Raw genomic sequence first — 21,959 nt, forward strand, 5'->3', positions numbered from 1 at the left:
TCCTCTCCTTGAGTTACAGGTTAAGGAACAAGTGGAAATATAGCTGCAAGCAGCGATACGGGGCCAAGCCCCTGAAGCAGCAGCAAGAGCAGGAAGAGTAAAAACGGCAGAAATTGAAGAAAAAAGAGCTGGTTTAGAAGTGTAGGTGAAAATGAACTCAAAATGAACAGAAGTTCAGATTAGAATGAACAAGACATACATTAATCCAAGAGGAAGAAAGATTAGTACAACGTCGAATAATAAAGGAATCGACATGACACAACATTACACACAATTTTTTTAAATCATGCCACGTGGGGCTCGAACCCATTATCTCTGGGTCAGATACCTGTCACTCATATCATTGCGCCATTGGGAAGTTGTATTTTTGGCAAAAATAGCCACTAATGTAATGGGCAGAGTCTTATTGTAAGATATTGATTGTGATTACCATAATGAGTGGAATCAGGTGTACTAATCAAACAGGTGTATCTACATCAATGGGTTCAAAAGCTATAACCCTTTTAAAGGGATAGTTCACTTTGAAATTAATTTTTGGTATGTTTTAGCTTACCTCAAGGGCATCCAAGATGTAGGTGTCTTTTTTTCCGCAGTAGTTTCAATTTTGATATTTTTAGGTCAAACCGTTCTTGTCTGTCAGTCATATAATGCAGGTCTATGGTCACTGGGTAACGAGATATTGAACGCGGAACTCCGCGAATATGCAAATATAAAACCAACTTTACCCAAGTTGCAGACTTGATCATGTAGGACCTCAGTACCACATACGTGGACAGCACCATGAACATAGTCAAGTAAAAAAAAAAAAAAAGAATAAATATTAAATAACATGTTCAGTTGCTTAAATATTTTTGTTTACCCAAAGTAGTCCTGACTGAAAACATTTGAAAAAATTGTATTCAAACACACACATTTGTTTTACTTAAACTTTTACGTCACTTCACTAAAAGAAAATATAGTAAAGTAAAAAGTACTTGACAAAACAATAAGTTAAAGGGTTTATGATAATATAAGAACAACTTAAACCAAGAGAGGATCAACAACAGCAACATTTTGAAGAGGTGAAATTAAAATATTACTCTAACCACGAGGAATTAATTACAACTTTTATGTATAATCCCAGTGGTATTCCATGAACAATTAGAAAGATAATAGAAATAAAACAGTGCACTGTACAGTATCTTGAATGCCTCCATGATCTTGCTGTTCATTATCTGTCAGATTTGCTGCACCAATGCGTACAGGTTCAGTCACTACTGTTAATAATAATGTAGCCCCTATTAATGTACTACAACCTTAAACAAAAAACTAAAAAAATTACAGTATTATATTATTATGTAAAACAGTATTATTAGTAGGTATTGTCAAAATTTCACCTGTAGTAAGTCAGTTTGGTCACTAGGAAAGCACTACAGCCTTTGGGATATAAAAAAAAATACTTTAGGGGAATAACAGTAATTTTTTCATAAACATATTTGATAATTGTACAGTAAGGGAGGTATTGTCAAAATTTCACGTGTAGTAAGTCAGTCTGGTCACTAGGAAAGCACTACAGCCTTTGGAACATGAAAAATACTTTAGGTGAATTACAGTAATTTTTTCATAAACTTATTTGATAATTGTACGTACAGTAAGGGAGTTATAGTCAAAATGTCACCTGTAGTAAGTCAGTGTGGTCATTAGGAAAGTACTACAACCTTTGGGATATATATAAAAAAAACACTATATGTGATTTACAGTTTATTTCATAAACATATGTAATAAACATATGTAATAATATGCTCATTACATACACATATTTGATAATTGTACAGTAAGGGAGGTATTGTCAAAATTTCACCTGTACTAAGTCAGTCTGGTCTGTAGGAAAACACTACAGCCTTTGGAACACGAAAAAAATACTTAGGGTGAATTACAGTAATTAAAAAAAAAAAAAACATATTTGTCAACTGTACGTACAGTAAGGGAGTTTTTGTCAAAATGTCACCTGTAGTAAGTCAGTGTGGTCACTAGGAACATGCTACAACCTTCGGATAGTAAAAAAAATCCCTTTGGTGAATTAATGTAATTTTATTCTAAAAATATTTATGTACATTATGTACAGTGAGGCAGGTTTCCTAAATACAATCATTATAATGCACTTTTTATTGTTGCTAAAGTACAATCAATAGCATTAGAACACATAATGTGAGAGAGATTTTCTGGTACATCTGTACTTCGCAAAAATGTAGTTGTCTGTTTGCACACAATGGAAAAAAAATTGAACTTTTTAGACGGTCCCTATCTTCTTTACCACACACATTGAATGTTCACTGAATTTGTATGCCATTAAAACAATATTTGCCCATTTTGATCGATTGTGGAGAGTGTTGTAGTTCACCATCATTGTCCTAAAGATCATGTAGCTGCTTTTATTTGGCAAAAATTTGCTTTATTGTGCTTGTTATTGAGACAGTTTTTAAGCAAAAAAGTGCGAATGTGCAAATATAAAACCAACTTTACCTAAGTATGACTAAATACATCGACACAGTAGCCAACAAAACACTGATGTATACTAAACTTATAGCCTACAGCATACAAGTTGCTATAATAGTGCTTAAACTGCTAAAATATTAAAACTGTTGTACATCTGAGGCTACATGAATGTACCCGAATAAAACGAAAATATCTGAACATCAGCAAATGTTATGAAATTGATGTTTGAACTGAAAAATTAACTGAAAAATATTAGAGACGTCACAAGAGTAAATTAAACCAACTATCACACAAACCCTGATCAGAAGCATTGCAAAGCTGCTTGCAAGTTGTAGTTCTGTTTACTTTGAAAAATATCAGTTAATTAGATAACAGTCTTATTAATTGCACTCATTTTTTCAGTGCACTTATACTGTATTGTATTTAATTTCTGCATTGATTCCGCAATTTGTATTGCTCTGAACTTAAGCTGTAATACAATAGTAATCTATATGGATTAAGGGTATTTTAATGTATCTGTACTCCAGTGTACAGGGGGTTAAAGCATTTTTATCATTGAACTGGATCATTGAACTACACAACTGTACTGTACTGTAAGGTCTGAAATCAGTCTCTCAACACAGTAATGTGAGTAGGGGAACACTGCCTCTAAAATGAGTTCTTCATCTGCTGGATCAAGCGACAATCAACCCATGAAGAAACGTCCCTCTGCGTCCAGTGATGCAACTGTGACCTCTGACCTCAGGTAACACATTAGCTATTTTTGCACACGTCAGATGTTTTGAATCCACATTGACTGATAGTGCATTCCTGAAGCCTGCATTTTAATAATAACTATAATGATAAATAGTTGTTCGAATTTGATGAGAATAGTGAAGTCTACACCACAAATATAGTGAGAATTTTTTTTTTTTTAAATAACTTTCAGAAAGATGATCAACAATAAAATCATTGACAGCCGCTTGTGCATTTAAAGTGGCAGATGATGAATAAACAAACATTTACAGTCTGATAACGTTGTTATCATAATTGTTCTTGTTAAATAGCCTTAAAATTTATACTTTCCCCAAAAATGAAAATGGTCATTTTTCTCTCCCTTCAGGCTGCTCCAAACCTGTAAGACTTTTGTTCATATTCGAATAACAAATTAAGATAATTAATGAAAACTGAGAGACTTGTGCCTTTCTGCTGAAACTCCACGGCATCAAAAATGTGAAGATCCAAATGGCTAATAAATGTAAAAGTAATGTAAAACGAATCCATATGAATCAAGTGGTTTAGTCTTGTGAAGAGATACAATCACTTTGTATGATGAAAAGATTTAATTTAGCCTTTAGGAAGACCCTTAACATCTTTCAAATTTTGGTGGCATGGACTTTCAGCAAAAGGACAGCAATCTTTCAGATTTCAATACAAATATCTTAACTTGTGTTTCAAAGATGAATTAAATTATTACATGTTTAGAATGACAGAATATTTATTTTTGAATTAACCCTTTTAATTATTGTCTAAAATTCTTTTTTTTTTCTGCATCAGCAGGAGGAAGAGACAGAGACCAGAGTCTCCAGAGCCCAGTGGTGTGTCTGTGAAGAGTAGCACATCCATGAAGCAACCCCCTAGATTGAGTGATGAACCAGTGTCTTCTGATCCTCTGTTAGTATAAACATTTACTCACTTATTTACTGTACTGCATCTGAGATTAATAATTATATAATAAACTAAATGAAATAGCACTAAATGTACTCCAAAATATGTAGGCCTAACATATGCATTGCACAGGGGAGCAACTTGAAGAGGGGTGCCAAACTTATTTATAATCTATATGTTTTATGGTTGTTAGTCCTTGTATCACTGCCACAGTCCTTTTTGCCAATCAAAATCCATTGGTTTTAAAGAGCTTGTGCGTTTAAAGCATTAGATGACGAAACTTTAGCAAGCGTTGGAAATAAACAAAACATTATAGTCTTTTGATGAAGATGCTAATGTAGTTATCATTATAGTCATTGCTCTTTTTGTGAATGGGCCTAAAATGTACAGTTCCACCCAAAAATAAAATTACAGTTCCACCCAAAAATAAAATTAAGTCATTTACTCCCCCCGCCATTTTGCTACAAAACTGTAAGACTTTCATTCATCTCTGAATCACAAATTAAGAAACTTTTAATTAGGGCTGGGCGATATGGCCATAAAAACTTAGCTCAATAAAAATGTTAATATCGGTCAATATCGATAATTATCACGATAAATGTCAAATCCTTATTTCTTTCAAGTGTAAAGGCAGATTTTTTATCCTAATTGAAAGTTGTAGAAACCAGATTGTTAATTGTGAATTTAACCTACTCTTTTTTTGTTTTAGTTTTGTCTCTTGGGAATCCACATTTGACAGTGAGTTGAAAGTAGTTGTAGCTGCAGTAGCTTAAGTTAAGATGCAGATATAAATTTATGTTTGTTAGGGCATGAGGGAACACAACATAAAATAAATGTATTAAAGGTGCTCTAAGTGATGTTGGGTGACGTCACTTCTTGTTGACTTTTAAAGTATTGTCAAACAAAACGGAGGCTAGCTCGACCCTCCCTCTTCCTCATCCGCACACTAACCCTCCAAACCCCACCCCCAAATCCTTCTTGTCGGTTATTGGCTGGAACAGTTTGTTATGTTTCGTGGTGCGGGTGAGCCCAGTTTGTTTTTCTTTGTGGAGCCTGGGGTGTCTACAGAGACCGCGTTTTTTTACAGTGTGTTCAGGGGACAGGCAGCTAGCGGATGGTGAGGAGAAGTTTGCTGTATGTGACAAAAAATGTTTTGGCCTAAAAAACACGTGACATCCCTTAGAGCACCTTTAATAACCGGATTGTTTAATATCTGGTAAGGTGATTAAGGCGCTGGTGCAAAAGAACACAATAACAAAGGGAGTTTAACTTGAGAAAAGGAATATATTTATTCACAACAAAGTGCTCAAAAGAGAGAGAAAAGAGAGAGACCCACAAATACCGTACACAGGGAGTAGGAACCTGACCTAAATCAAAAAAAGAAATAAAACAAAACCTGCATTCTAAATACATCCCCTTCCCAATAAACTACAAATATGAAGTTTAAAAGAAAATAAAAAAAGATGTAACAAACAAAATAAAGTCTCCAGTGTTCAACACGCCCTGCCTTATATATACTACTTAAGAAAACTCAAAACATACAATAGTGGCACCGGTTCCTTACCTAGTGTCTTAACAACGCGCTTCCCTAGATGTTACGAAATGGAAGTCACGTGACATACTTCCCTGGTCACTATACTACCTGGTTGGCTGTAAGACAATATGAAAAAAATAAAAAACACATAAACACTCAAAGTTTCAACTTAATACAAAAACAACAAACCACCGTGAGAAAACAAACTGTTAACTCAAAAATTGAAGAGGGTTAACAAAGAATAAAAAATAAATAAAAAAAGAGAGAGAGACACCAACAACCCAGTGTGACAAAACAAAAGAATCAGCTCCCTCCTTCTCTCTCTCCCGCTTCCGGTCTGCGTCAGACTTTTATAGTAAGGACGCCCATTCAGGTGTAAACGTCACAATGATGACCTTAAAACAGAACACCATATCCTCTGAGCACGTAACAATGTTCATTAACAAAAATTGTAACAACCTCATTTTTATATGGTAAAATGATAAATATTCTGACTATTTGAGTTGTATTAAAATTAACCATTGGTCATCCATAATATCATATATTTAGTTAACACAGTTAAAATCATGCATACAGCACCTCAATACCATGGTAGAATGTAACTATATGGTTTCTATGGTATTTTATATGAAAAATAGTAGCCTAAATAAATTTAGTATAAATTCACAAACACTATAGCTTCATCACAAACAATACTGTTATTATATGTAATACATGTCTACATAGTAATATGATAAAATTCTATCTGAATATCCCACATTTCTGCCACAATTCCATGGTGCAGTTAGTGTTACTACAGTAAATCCATGGTAAATTATGTGATTTGTAGATTGAAAAGCTTTCTGACTGCATTGTTGTGCAGTGTTTCCTGCTTGTCAGCGCGGTTTCATCTGGCTTTACACCAGTTTAAATCACAGAGACATTTGTGTTCTTCACTGAATTAACCCTCTGAGGTCTGAGGGGTTTTTGGGGTCCTTGAGATGTTCTGACATGCCCTGACATTTGTGCTTTTTTCAGTTGCTTATAAACATATTAATGGCAAAGGTATAATTACACTCTATTTAGCACAAACAGGGCTACCATAATATGTGAGCAACATGCATGTACATGTTTGTATTTTTGAGAGAATAATGTTTATGCATGGTTATTGAAAAAACTAAAAACTAAAGTTTCTGAAATAAGGCCACAAAACACATACTAAATACGTGTAAATAAGACTTTTGACTAATTGATGTCTTTGCCTAGAATTTTTTCTTCAAAATGATGTGAAAATCATCCTGCCCTTATCATTCACATAACACAATACATTGATTTAAATCTTGTAAAACACTTTTTGTTTGTAAAGGCAATATGCGCAAGGGGCGTCAACCATTCAACAGCATCATGCATATGTAGTGATTCACACCTCAGGAGACAATGGGGCCCGCATACTTAATGAGCCATTCATTCAGGTGTGTCACCTATAGCCACAAGAAAGAATGCAAGAGCAATATATATACAGTATATATATATATATATATATATTCTACCAAATTGGTTCACAGTTGGAAGCATGTCAATTTTTTTTTTTTTAACAAATTTTGCTTGCAAATTGTATAATATCCAAGGAAAACATGTCTATTAATTGTGCAGTTAATTCTCATACTGTATTTTCAGTTTTGGAATATGTATCCTCTCCCCAAATATGTCAATAATAAAACACAATAAAAATTATTTAAAGAAAATGCTTATATTTACCTTTTAAAATTTGTTTACATCTACCTTGTAAATATATATATTTTTTTATTAAAAAGGTTACAATTACAACAACAATTGAAGTGTAATCTTTCTTTGTAAAAACTAAAGTATACATTTTATCATACATATTTCAAACTTCGAATATAGCCTACATTGACAAAACATACTATATTTAACATATTAGCAAAAATTGGCAAACAAAAGCTTATTTGAGGTGGCAGATATTTTACAGTAAAAATGTGTAATCTATCCAAAACTAATCAACGAAATGTTGTCTTTCATATGTCTGTAACATAGGTCTTTCGTTTTTATTATAAGGAATATAAATGTTAATTTGCAGTTTAATACGTTGCTTATACAAATACATTTTATTTCAACATATTTCAATCGATTTTACTCAGTATAGCTAAATAGTTTGCTAAAAGCAGATCATTTATTCACACACAGAAACGCAATTCAAATTTAAACCGTCTTTTTGCGAGTTGTGGTAAACAGCGCATCTCTGCGTTCATTCATTCACACAGAAACGCGATTTACTTGAGAATGAAAAAAAAAACTTACTACATTATTCCATCCGTTGCTCCTCGAAATACCAGCACTTCTGAGGTAAGTTTTCCATTATTATTATTCCTCACAGCGCTGCGAGACAGTGTAGACGACTACACTTATCTGAATAAACTTGATGTGTTTTCTCGAGCTGATATGTGGGCGTTCACAGTTTGTATGGGATCGTCTCAGTCATTTGCGTTTGAATAGCGCGCGCTCTCCGTGGGCGGGGCCGATTATAACGTAATGAGATGAGATGAGCTCGACTGGAATCGCTCTCTTTTAATACAGATTTCACAAGATGAAGATATTTGTTTTTTATATAAATTACTTCATTTAAAAGACGAGAATTCAAGCTTCATGCCTGTGTCTTTGTATGCCTGTTTGACTGAGAATTCGCTCAGTTATTGTTCATTTTCGGACGCGTTTCAGAATGGACTTCACTGGCAGAGAGAAGGCAGAACTCGCTTCGTGTTTATTTTTCTTTATTTGGCAAAAAGCACAACACTTTGTTTTTATTGTGAGTATACACAAAAATAATACACATTTAACAGAATCGATTGATGTATGAAACTCCTATGGAAAATCAAAGTCAACAGAGTATTTATGAGTTTCTTTTACATTGACAAAAAAAAAGCGAGCTGGTATCGCCGGCGATACCGTAGACCTCAGGGGGTTAAAGCGCTTCTCACTGGATCACACAGCGTTGTTTAGTGGTTATGTGACCGAGACCATTCAGCAAGTAAACACATCTGATCTAGTAAACGCTGTGCTGCCGTTTGGACTTTGAGCTGAGTGGATAAATGGTCCGTGTGGTGCGTTGATCAAATGAGTTTCGTTCCGCTTTTGGCGCATAAACATTATCGAACATTTATCAAACTCTTTATATTGTTTTATCAAGGAAAATTATATCTCAATAATTTTGTTATAATTTTATCAACCAGCCTACTCTTAATGAAACCTGGGAGATTTCTGTCCCTTCTGCTGAAAGTTCATGCCAACAAAATATTGAAGATCCAAAATGGTCATAATGGCATCATAAAACAAATAAATGAATCGAGTGATTTAATCCAAGTTTTGTGAAGAGATACGATCACTTTATATGATGAACAAATTTAATTTATCCTTTAGTGAGACCCTATTGGATCTTTAAAAAAATTGGTGGTATGGACTTTCTCAGTTTTATTAAAAATATCTTGATTTGTGTTTTAAAGATTAATGAAAGTTATATATTTTTGGAATGACAGAATTTTTATTTTTGAACTAACAAATTTAAATATTGTCTAAAATGCTGTTTTGTTTTTCTTTTGTCAGAATCAGCAGGAAGAAGAGTCAGAGTTCTGAGTCTCCAGAACCCAGTGGTGTGTCTGTGAAGAGTAGCAGCTCCATTAAGCAACCCCCTAGATTGAGTGATGAACCAGTGTGTTCTGATCCTCTGTTAGTATAAACATTTACTCGCTAATTTACTATACTGCATATCAGATTAATAATGATTTAATAAACTAAATGAAAGAGCACCAACTGTACTCCAAAATATGTAACATGTATACTGTACAGGGGAGCTACTTGATGAAGGGTGTAAAACTTATTTCTAATAACCAATATATTTCTGATGTCGTCAGCTGTCCTTGTGTCACTGCTATATTCCTTTTTGCTGCTATGTTATTTTCTATTTCAGCGAGGGAAAGGTACAGCTGATCAGATCTGTACCGTCATCTACATCTCACTATCACACTCACATCAGGCAGTACAAAACTGAAGCAGTCCAGCAGACACACACACTGGAGACTGGAGAGCTGCAGAGAGTCAAAGACCAGCACAAAACCAGCATGAAGAACAAGTATGAGAGATTATTTGAGGGAAACAAACTCCAAGAGAATGAAACGCTCCTGAACAGGATCTACACACAGCTCTACATCATAGAGGGAGAGAGTAAAGGAGTAAATGAAGAACATGAGGTTTTGGAGATGGAGAAAACGGCCAGAACACAACACTCACAAGACACTCCAATCTACTGCATTGACATCTTTAAAGCTTCACCTGAGCCAGGATGTGAGGAGAAAGACAAAATCAAGACTGTTCTTACTAAAGGCATCGCTGGAATCGGGAAAACCGTCTCTGTGCAGAAGTTCATTCTGGACTGGGCCGAGGGGAAAGCCAATCAGGATGTAGATTTCATGTTTGTGCTTCCATTACGAGAGCTGAACTTGATCCGAGATCATCAGTACAGTCTTCACAGACTTCTGCTGGACTTTCATCCTGAACTTCAAGATCTGGACTCAAAGATTTATGAGGAGTGTAAAGTTGTGTTCATCTTTGATGGTCTGGATGAAAGCAGAATGACACTGTTGTTTTCAGACGCTCAGAAAGTTTCTGATGTGACTAAGACTTCATCAGTGGGTGAGTTGATGTCAAACCTCATTAAAGGAGAGCTTCTTCCCTCTGCTCTCATCTGGATCACCTCCAGACCAGCAGCAGCCAATCAGATCCCCTCCATATACATAAACCGCCTGACAGAGATTCAGGGATTCAATGAGCCTCAGAAGGAGGAATATTTCAGGAAGAGAATCAGTGTAGAGCATCAAGCCAGCAGAATCATCTCACACATCAGAAGAGCAAGAAGCCTCCACATCATGTGTCACATACCCGTCTTCTGCTGGATCTCATCCACTGTGCTTCAGAAGCTCCTGAAAGAAGATCTGAGTGCAGAAATCCCTCAAACTCTGACTGAAATGTACATCCACTTCCTGCTGATTCAGATCAACATGAGGAATCAGAAGTATGAAGAGAGAGATCCAGAGAAACTCCTGCAGTCCAACAGAGAAGTGATTGTGAAACTTGCTGAAGTGGCTTTCAAACAGCTGATGAAGGGAAATGTGATGTTCTATGAGGAGGACCTGAGAGAGTGCGGCATAGATGTCACTGACGCCTCAGTGTATTCTGGGATTTGCACTGAGATCTTTAAGGAGGAATCTGTGATTCATCAGAGGAAAGTCTACAGCTTCATTCACCTGAGCGTTCAGGAGTTTCTCGCTGCTTTCTATGCATTTTATCATTATGCAATCAGAATTTTTGACACGTTGCAGTTTTGTGATGTGATGCATATCCTGCAAAGAGATGCAACAGATAAAGCTCTTAAGAGTGAGAATGGACACCTGGATCTGTTCCTGCGGTTCCTGCTGGGCATCTCACTGGAGTCCAATCAGAGACTCTTACAGGATCTACTAACACACACAGAGAACAACTCAGAGAGCATCAGGAGAACCACACAGTATATTAAAGAGAAGATCAAAGATGGACAAGGACTCTCCGCTGAAAGATCCATCAATCTGTTCCTCTGTCTGCTGGAAGTGAAAGATCAGACTCTGTCCAGGGAGATTCAGGAGTTTGTGGAATCAGACAAACACTCAGAGAAGAAACTCTCTCCTGCTCACTGCTCAACAATCGCCTACATGCTTCAGATGTCAGATGAGGTGCTGGATGAGCTGGACCTCAAGAAATACAACACATCTGATGAGGGGAGAAGAAGACTGATACCAGCTGTGATCAACTGCACTAAAGCTCTGTGCGTGTTTAATTGTGTTGTAATATCTTAAATTGTGTCTTAATCATTTAATTTAAATGTCTTTTTGCAAATAAATAATGATATAATTGAAATAGTTGAAGAATGAGGTAAAGAATTTCATTTCATTTTAATTTGTTTGAATCTTTTTCAGTCTTGCCTGCTGTAATTTCACTGGTCAGTGCTGTGGAATTATATCATCAGCTTTACAATCCTCAAACTCCGCCCTCAGAGAGCTGGATCTGAGTAACAATGACCTGCAGGATTCAGGAGTGGAGCTGCTCTCTGATGGACTGAAGAGCCCAAACTGTCAGCTGGAGATACTGAGGTGTGTTAGAGCATATAAGGGATAATGTACAGTCAGCCGGTCATAATGTTGATGTGTGTTTGTTAATGATCTGACTGTGTGTGTGTCTGTAGGTTGTCTGGCTGTATGGTGACAGAGGAAGGCTGTGGTTACGTGTCTTCAGCTCTGAATTCAAACCCCTCACACCTGAGAGAGCTGGATCTGAGCTACAATCACCCAGGAGAAACAGGAGTCCAGCTGCTCAGCGACAAACTGAAGGATCAAACCTGCTCTCTACAGTTTCTCAAGTATGTTTAGACGTTATCACTCATACGTGTGTCTAAATGTGATTAGGGGTCACCTAAGAGGGATCTTTTGTTTAGAAATAATATTTGTATGGTCTCATTACTTTTTAACTGGCTTTATCTGATGTAATACAGCAGAATCCACAAATCTCACATAAGAGAAAACAGTGAACAGTTGTATTATCAAATTTTGAGGTTGTAAACATAGAGAACTGTTACTTTAATACCAAATTAGCTTTACTAATTATTACAACCCATATATTTTTAAATTCCTACTAGGATTCGAGAGAGCCTAGTGTTAAAGGGTAACACCTTGCTGTAACAATTTGCAGTACTTATTTTAAACTTTTGTTGTGGTCTTTTTTTGCAATGTTTGATTGCAATATTTTGTTGTCTGTGCTGACCTGGACATATGATTCACTCTGTGTTATCATGTCTTTGGTCTGGAGCGCACTGGTGTGTGCTGCAGTGGTTCACGTGACACAGATGCAAAATCAGGGGCTGTATTCACAATAAAATCTTAAGGCTATGTAACGTAAACTGTATATATGACTCTGGGTCAATACGAATTAGCTCAAGGATATAGGGAATTTGGAATTATTAATAATCATAACTCATGGTCATAATGCATAAATCGCATATACATTTACTTGATCAATTATCGAGACTACCTTGTTCTGTAACTGGTCTAGTCATCAGTCATTCGTCCAGCGAATAAATGTAAGATTATCACAGTCAAGAAGGGGTATCCTGTTTACAAACTCCAAGAAAATGTATCTTCTGGCCGTGAACATAAAACTTTCTGGGTTTATGAATTAAAACTACTCAAAGTAGTCTATAATATCGAGCGTGTAGCTTAGATCTTTTGGCATTTTCATTGACTTTATAAAGATGGATTTTCAAATACAGAGACAGTCAAAGTATGAATGGGTTTTAATAAATGTCAATACTAGTTATTACATAAGCTACAACTATAAACGTACGTAAACATGCAAACAATAAAACAAACAAATATTTAAACAAACAAGAACATAAGAAACAACGTGATCAGAGTGAATGAAATGAAAGAGAGAAAATAAGGAGAGAGAGAAAAGTAGCTGGTAATTATTACAGACAGAAACCTAATTTCAAAAGACACCTGGAGTCAGCTTTAGAGAGAGATCAATAGGCCTACTTGCAAGTTGGTTCTTTGTTCGAGTGATTGCTGAGAGGCAGGAAGCGCGGACGGTGTCCTGTCGGTGCTGCGTCTTCTGGTGTCGCGGGAAGCTTAAAAGGCTCACTGAATGTAACGTTACCGAGAAAAGTCAGATAATTTCCCTTGTGGAGGGGAAAGGCGCGTATGAACTTAGTTGCAAAGGACGGCAGGGCAGCTCCTACATGGTGCGGAGGTATGCGTCCCAAAGAGAGGGAGGAGAAGCACTGCTCGTGAAGGTTGAAAGTGGGTCCGAGTTGAGAGCGAGAGTTGAGAGAGAAAGAGGAGGAGAGGGTCTCTACTTTTAAAAGTAAAATCTGCTTACGCCCTCTTTTTGGGACAACAGCAAATCGGATCTGCTGATCTGAAGCGGGAAAGAAGTTTCTTTGTTTGTGAAGAAACGCCTACTTTGACTATTAGATTTGGGTTCTTTGTAGGACTTTAATCTCAGAGTCTGTGTCTGATAGGAAAGTCTGTGTGTGTGTGTGTGTGTGTGTGTGTGTGTGTGTGTGTGTGTGTGTGTGTGTGTGTGTGTGTGTGTGTGTGTGTGTGTGTGTGTGGCGTAAAAGTCACGCGGTGCTGCGGGAGGTTTCAGCACTAGGGAATTGACCCTAAGGCGGTCAAAACAGAAGCTCTTGTCTTCTCCTCTGACAAAAGAGGTTGAATTAGTAAATCATGATTCGCTAATTCAGAACATCTGAGTTACATACAAAGGACGTTTGTGTGTGTGTGTGGTGACTTCTCAGTCTTGAATTTCGCATAGAGTTCCGTTATCTCTTTGGTGCAGAGAGGAAGGGGGTTTGGAATGCAAAGCGTTCCGTCTAGGGTGCTATAAAGCTTTGGAGGAGCCGTAAAAGTTGCCGACTAGCTGGAGCCGATGTGTGATTTGTATTTGGTGCCGCGTGGTGCGGTTTGTTGATTTTGAGGAGGGGGTCTGTTTGATAACCTCATGATTCACTTATTCAGCACATCTGGCAGGATGTCATTGTCATTGTTGCTACAGCTAATTGTTGCTCCTAAGCAACTCTTAAAAATTAGGGACATGTTGCTCCTAATATTAGGACTAATAAATGTTTTGTCTAGAAGGAATTCACATAGCATTTAATGCTAAAATTAATGTAGCTCTTAAACTCAGTAAAGCTTAAAGGGCACCTATTATACTAATTTTAAGATATGTAAAATAAGCCTGATGTCCCCGGAGTATGTATGTGAAGTTTTAGCTCAAAATGCCTTACAGATAATTTTTATAGCATGTTAAAATTGCCACTTTTTGGGGGATCAAAAATGTGATGGATCCAAATTATTTGGATTTGCTGTTGCAGAAAGATTTTGTCAAAGACAAAAGGTATACGACCAAACCTCTGGCTGCCGGCCAACAAGAGCTTGACCAAAGGACTTGAGGTTTATGCACCTCAGCTGTGTTGTGTATGAGCACTGCTATGACAAGAAGACAGATGGCAAGGAACTTTGTTCTGTAGTGAGAGCACCACAGCAATTCAGGTAGTTTTACAGTCCTGTAGTTTGAGCTTGCCTTTAGAAGTAGTTTGTACCATGTTAAAAACACTCCTGAGACTTGGCTGAAGATTAAAATGCAGTCTTAATGGAAGGTAGTCCAAAGAGTTGTCAAAAGCAAGCAAGGGTACAAACATACCGAGATCAAGATTATCCAGACAGGGTAAAATACAAACAACCAGGCAGACGACAAGAACACAGGATCCGGGACAAGAATACAGGCGCTCAGACACACAGCGGTTGATACCAGGGCTCCGGCACTCCGATGCAGTTTTCAAAGCACTATTGTATCACACACTGTACCGATGCTTGTATCGAAATGACAATACCACGTGATTATATTTTATATTATTGATCAATATGTGAATCTGTTGACCAGGCTACACATGACACGAGTTGTGGTCTCATTCATTTCTATGAGATTAGATAGAACTGTATTGATCCCACACTTGTTTGTCACGGACTTCCAAAGCTTTGTTTGGTCACATGCTTTTTCTGCTCTGCGATGATAAGTTAGATATGTTGGCGAAAACAAGTCTGACCACCAGATGTCACTAATGCGCATTGTGTTAAAAGCTTCAAGTAATGAACCTTTTTCGGCACACTACACAGTGGCAACATTCTAGCATAACTACACAAAGAATGCACAGGAAGGCACCATAAGCCAGTGCAAACAAGGTAACTATACACAGGTGTACTGAATGAAGCCATAATGAGTCCAGGCAAAGGATCGTGGGGAATGTAGTCATTAATAGTGACACAGAGACAAAACGATTGTCCTCTGGAATAGCTCATATGCACTCCAACTGGAGGATGTGACAATTTGGATTAAACCGCATGATTCATTTGTTTTACTTTTAGGGACAGCAATCTCTCAGGTTTAATTAACAATATCTTAATTTGTGTGTTGAAATAATCTGAGGGAGAGTAAATTATATAAATAATGTAATATAATAATGTAATATATAAACTCATATTAAAAGCCACAAAACTCAAATTTTATTTGCTATTTTATGAATCTTCCCACATATCATGTATTTATTTGTTTGTTTGTTTGTTTGTTTGTGTATGTTTTTGTCTCTGTATAGTTTGGACCATGGTGGATATTTCAGGATCGCACCAGGACTGGCAAAATGTAGGTCCTACACACACACACACACACACACACACACACACACACACACACTGGTAGGGCTGGGTAAAAAATATCAATTCCTCGATTTAAATCGATTGTCATTTTGAAGAACCATTATCGATTCTTAACAATAATCTCTGTCAATAGCTCTATTTGAACAGGAATAGTTTTAATAGGGTTGTTAGTGAATTTGTTTCACAGACGTGAAATTGTGAAAATTCCAGTGCAAATGACCTAGTGTTTTAGACTGGCCATTTAATACCAGTGTTAAGTAAGAGTAAGATACTTGTCTAGATTTCTCTGCTCAATTATTAATTATGACCGCCGCTAGCGTAGCTAGCCGGTCATATAGGGATTGTCAAAGTTTTTTTTTTTTTTTTTTTTCGTCACCTTACTGAATTTTTCGTCAACGATACCAGGGACACCGAAGCACCGGGGAACATGAAATTTGGTGGGCATGTAGCCCCACTAGACTTCTAAGGAAAAATTTTGTTTGGTCCCCGGGGGCCACTCCCCCCCCGCGCTGGGCCCCCCCAAACCCCCAAAAATGCAGTTTTTCCTAAATAACTACCTGAACCGTGGCACCGAGGATAAAGACATTTTTATGGTATGTTGGTCTACTAGACTTTTATGGAAAAATTTCGTTTGGTCCCCGGGGGCCACTTCCCCCCCCGCGCTGGGGCCCCCTTAAATTTTTCGTCAACGATACCAGGGACACCGAAACACCGGGGAACATGAAATTTGGTGGGCATGTAGCCCCACTAGACTTCTAAGGAAAAATTTCGTTTGGTCCCCGGGGGCCACTCCCCCCCCGCGCTGGGCCCCCCCAAACCCAAAAAAATGCAGTTTTTCCTAAATAACTACCTGAACCGTGGCACCGAGGATGAAGACATTTTTATGGTATGTTGGTCTACTAGACTTTTACGGAAAAATTTCGTTTGGTCCGCGGGGGCCACTTCCCCCCCCGCGCTGGGGCCCCCGTAAATTTTTCGTCAACGATACCAGGGACACCGAAGCACCGGGGAACATGAAATTTGGTGGGCATGTAGCCCCACTAGACTTCTAAGGAAAAATTTCGTTTGGTCCCCGGGGGCCACTCCCCCCCCGCGCTGGGCCCCCCCAAACCCCAAAAAATGCCGTTTTTCCTAAATAACTACCTGAACCGTGGCACCGAGGATGAAGACATTTTTATGGCACATCAACCTAGCCCATAATCACTCATTTGTGATTTGCGCCCCTCCCATAAAAAATGAAAATGCAATATTATTCTGCTTTAATCGCCCCTATCTTCAGTGGAGATGTTCAGAACTGCACCATATTTCATGTGTATGATTAACTTGACAACCTCTGGGGGTATCCTCTGCTAAGTTTTGTAGAATTTCATCCATGGGGGGGTATAAAATAAATTCATTTATGTGCACATTTAGTGACTGTACACTCATCGGCCTGTAGATGGTGCTGTTGAGCGAAGGGTTGCTGGTTTAGGATGATACTGTCACACACACACATGCAGGAATACAAACAAACGCAAGCATGCACACACACTGACATCCACACGCACAGACACACACCCATACACACACATACAAATCCACATGCACAGACACACACACACACAAACACACACGCGCACACATGTACGCACACATACATACACGCACAGACACACACACACACACACACACAGACACACACATACACAAATACACACACATACACACACACACACACACACACACACAGACAGACATGCACATACTATTACTTTTTTTAGGTATATACATAAACACGCAATACAGCCAAATTACTCCACGTCATTTATTTTTGTGGAAAGCCAGTGCAGGCCTGAGCGGCGGTCATATTTTGTACCGCAATGCGGTACATCTAGTTTAAACAGCCACTGCTATAAACTCATGAAGTTTACTTAAATGTTTTTTATTTTTATTTTTTTATAATAAATTAAAATAATATAAACAATTAATAATTTAAGAGACATATGCGTGACGCACGCAGAGGACATGACCTTTGTAACGGCCACATCTAGAAAACACACAGTCCCACCTCTGTAATATACACATAGATGTTAGTCCCGTCTAAATCAGTACATGAACACAGACATCGAGTGATAAGAATTGTTACTCAAACGCTGTTTAGAAAACTAGTCCTGTCCGTATAGGGCTTCTGCTGTTTTCAGTTGATGAATGAACAAAACTTTGTAGCGCACGTCCCATCTAATAAATCGCAATAAGCTTTTTGCTGTGTAACTTCTTTAATGAAACAACATCTCTGCTTTCAAATTCTGTCATTTTTATTACGAAATTCAAAATAATAAATACTGTTTAGGTGCTCTTTAATGTGGTGCGTCAGATCACATAGCACCTTCAGTTCAGGCGAAGCGCACGTGAAATGATCATCTCTTCCCCATTATTGCTAGTTAAAGCATATAATAAACATGAATAAACATCAGAAGATATATTGAAAGATGCACCTTACCGCAATCCGTGTAATCGCTCAATCAGTATTTCAACTATGGAAAGATGGCAATAAAACAGCTTGTATACAGTGTCACGTAATGTTACATTTACCACAGAAAAGCGATTCAATGTCCAAAAACTAGCTAGTCAGCTAGAAATATGAACCTAATATATGCACTATAATTTATATTCATTGTATTTCTACTTATCCTGTTCTTCAGTAGCTATTTAATGTATGATTAATTGATTGAATTAATTGATTTAGAATCGAATTGCATCGAATTGAAATCAAATCTAATTGCAAGCTTGTGAATTGAAATAAAATCTTGAAATTTGTGTCAATGCCCAGCCCTACACACTGGTATTCCTATCATTATGAGGAAATGACATAGGTGTAGTGATGTTCATACTGTGACAACTGTATTTCTGTCATGACAGAGTGTTTGGTATGGTAATGGAGATGACAATGTTAATATGTTTAGCCTTAGCGGAATAGATCTGCTACACTGCTTCTGTTGTAGAGCATGTACAGAGACTTGCTATTGCCAATACACACACAACACACTGATGTGAGCAAGTAGACAAGCTGGTGCTGTACAATACAGCATACATGAAATAAACCATAGCAGATCTACACAGGTGGAGCTGGGGAAGGTGGAGGGTTTCTGAAAGCTACAGCAAATGCTAACCAAGTATTTGAAGGTTGAGCAGCGAGCTCATTGGCTACTGATACAGCAGGGACCAATCAGCTGTGCCCTATAGAGAATGATGTGATTACAAGCAGATTGAGTTAAAGACCTATCAGCCTGTGCCATCTAGAGTTTCATGATAGAACTTTGTATATTCTATCCTTTACACTAACCTTACCCCTAAAAATATCAGCTGTTTTCCTCATGGGGACCAGAAAATGTCAAAAATTACAGTTATTATCTACACTATGGAGACATTTGGTCCTCATAACGTAGGGTTTTCCGAGTACACACACATACAAACACACACACCTGTGCATATTTAACAATGTCAAAGATGTGCCGATCTCTCTTGTTGTGTTCAGATGCCTGTGATCTCACACTGGATATAAACACAGCACACACTCAACTCATTCTGTCTGAGGACAACAGAAAGGCAACATGTGTGAAAGAGCAGCAGCCGTATCCTGATCATCCAGAGAGATTTGAGCTCCAGGAGCATGTTCTGTGTCAAGAGAGTCTGACTGGACGCTGTTACTGGGAGGTTAAATGGAGTGGCTCGGGTCATGTAGCAGTGGCATATAAAGGAATCAGCAGGAAACGTGGGACTGACTGTTGGTTTGGACTGAATGATAAGTCCTGGAGTATATACTGTTCTGATATGAATTACACAGTCTGGTTCAATAATAAAAGCACTGAAGTATCTGGCCCTTCAGCCCGCTCTAATAGAGTAGGTGTCTATCTGGACTGGTCTGCTGGCACTCTGTCCTTCTACAGCGTCTCTGACACACACACACCCACACACATATACACATTCAACACCACATTCACTGAACCCCTCTATGCTGGATTTGGGGTTTATCCCGAATCTTCAGTGTCTCTGTGTCAGATTTAACAGCCTCCTGCGAGAAACCACAGAGACACATTTCCACCTCAGAGCAAAAAAACAAACAGGTAATTACGATTTCATGCAATTGTCTCACAATTGTGAAATCAATTAATAGTCACAATTGTAAGAAATAGAGCTGCAATTGTGAGCTATAGTCACAATGTATGAGGTTGCTTTGCAAAAAACAAGTCACATTGAGATATACAGTTACAGTTATGAGAAATAGCAATTCCGAGATTTAAAGTCACATTGTAAGATGTAAAGTCACAATTACCACAACAAGGTAACTTCCACAAGTGCAAATAAGAGATGGATCATTCAGGCTTTCTGTCATATTGCTAATGTAACCGATATAGAAATTATACTGTTAAATATATTAAGTAGGACGAACACAAAATTGTTCATATCTGCATATTTGGTATAGCTCTCTATTTATGAGGGTTTTCCCTTTAATTGAGTCATGATGTCTTATTTATTCATTTTTGTTTGAGAGTTTACTCTTATTCTTCCCTTTCGTACCATAATTGCATGGGAGAGGTAGAGTTCATTTGAGCTCTCAAGTCTTTTATATATATCCATCTTAAATCATGTTTATAATGTTATTTCAATTAACTGTGTTATTATTTTTTGTATTAGTTTTGTTTATTTTATTTTTTATTTTTTATCCAATGGTGATAAGATAGTACATTTACCCGAGACAGAACATGTAAGGGCGTTTCACCCATAGAGGATGCTTGTTTGTGTGTTTATATCAAGTATGTTTTATGTTTTATACAATTTTCTTGTGTAAAGCAATCTCTTTCGCTTCATTTGTTTTTTTGCCTTTTTGGACTCTTTTGCACCATGATTGCGTTGGAGAGACAGGACATTTAAGAGCAATTCATGTGTGTTTATCAGAAGTGAAAATAAAGATCCAGATGAACGAAAGCCTGTGTTTGAGTGTCCAATGTTACTCAATATCTACAGAACGCAGAAGTTGTGGTTTCAACTGGTTTCGTGAACTCCAGCAACATCAGTCACGCTTGGTGTCGTGATCCACTGGTTACACTAAGATGAATGAATTACTGAACCCTTCAGAATATTTAGTGAAGGCACACACAGTAATGATGAACTCACAGAATAATGCTTCTTACACTCTATGCTAGACAGGAGAGATTATGTTAATCCCTTTGAGGTAATTGAGATGTTTTATATTTTATTTATTAAATGCAAATGTTTTATCAAAAGAGGGTAACTCAGTTTCATCCTGCTGGATTGTCACAAACTGTTAGTTCAGAAATTGTCTTCCTTTTTTGGACAAAAAAAATAAATCACCACTTATTGCTATGGCTAAAATTATCGCTATTAGCATATCTTAAATAAGATCATCTTCTGCCACAGGGAAATTATGTATTCTGTGTTCTGTTGTAAAATAATCTTGGCTCACTCTGTTTAACACAATTATTATTATTTATATATATATATATATATATATATATATATATATATATATATATATAATAGTATATATATATATATATATATAATTTTTGTATGTGTGTGTGTGTGAAGTCTATATTTTAAAGCATGTAAGCATAAAAGTTAATTATTATTATTTTATTTTTTTTAAATATTGGAGAAAATCATATTAGATTTTGTTTTGTAGCTACCTAAACATTTGGTCAGGTAACCTAAACTATTTACTTTCTTGCGCTAACGTTTTATTTGAGTGAAAACAAATGATCAATTACAGCTTTTATTTTTCCAATGAAAATAAATTCCAATTATTGATGAATATGACTGTCTTCATTAGGTTGCAGCAGTGAGAGTAACAGGTGAAAATGTTTCTAATGTAACAGTTGCACAATGTAACACTGGGTTACTGGTTTTCTTTGCAGTTTGCACATGGGTTAATCACATTCACTGTCTGTCACGTTACATCTATAAAGTTTAGCAGTCATGGCCTAATGGATAGAGAGTCAGAGTCATCAGAGAGT

General features: G+C 37.2%; 1 protein-coding gene across 2 annotated transcripts in view; it reads left to right on the plus strand.

Moving 5' to 3' along the window:
• LOC309493649 (NLR family CARD domain-containing protein 3-like) overlaps nt 1-21,293 on the plus strand; it is a 69,605-nt gene extending 48,312 nt beyond the window's left edge. The window contains exons 1-8 of one of the 2 annotated variants that reach the window (XM_082162832.1): nt 305-3,220; nt 4,012-4,128; nt 9,254-9,376; nt 9,618-11,504; nt 11,656-11,829; nt 11,922-12,095; nt 15,885-15,931; nt 19,460-21,293. In XM_082162832.1, coding sequence (XP_082018958.1) covers nt 3,129-3,220; nt 4,012-4,128; nt 9,254-9,376; nt 9,618-11,504; nt 11,656-11,829; nt 11,922-12,095; nt 15,885-15,931; nt 19,460-19,989 — 3,144 coding nt within the window. In that variant the 5' untranslated portion in view covers nt 305-3,128 and the 3' untranslated portion in view covers nt 19,990-21,293. Of the gene's footprint in view, nt 1-304; nt 3,221-4,011; nt 4,129-9,253; nt 9,377-9,617; nt 11,505-11,655; nt 11,830-11,921; nt 12,096-15,884; nt 15,932-19,459 lie in introns of those variants that run through there. The other variant, XM_082162833.1, reaches the window with a different exon arrangement.
• The last annotated feature ends 666 nt before the right edge of the window (nt 21,294-21,959 follow it).

Source organism: Leuciscus leuciscus (genome assembly GCF_965113295.1).
Source record: "Leuciscus leuciscus genome assembly, chromosome: 3".
NCBI lineage: Eukaryota > Metazoa > Chordata > Actinopteri > Cypriniformes > Leuciscidae > Leuciscus > Leuciscus leuciscus.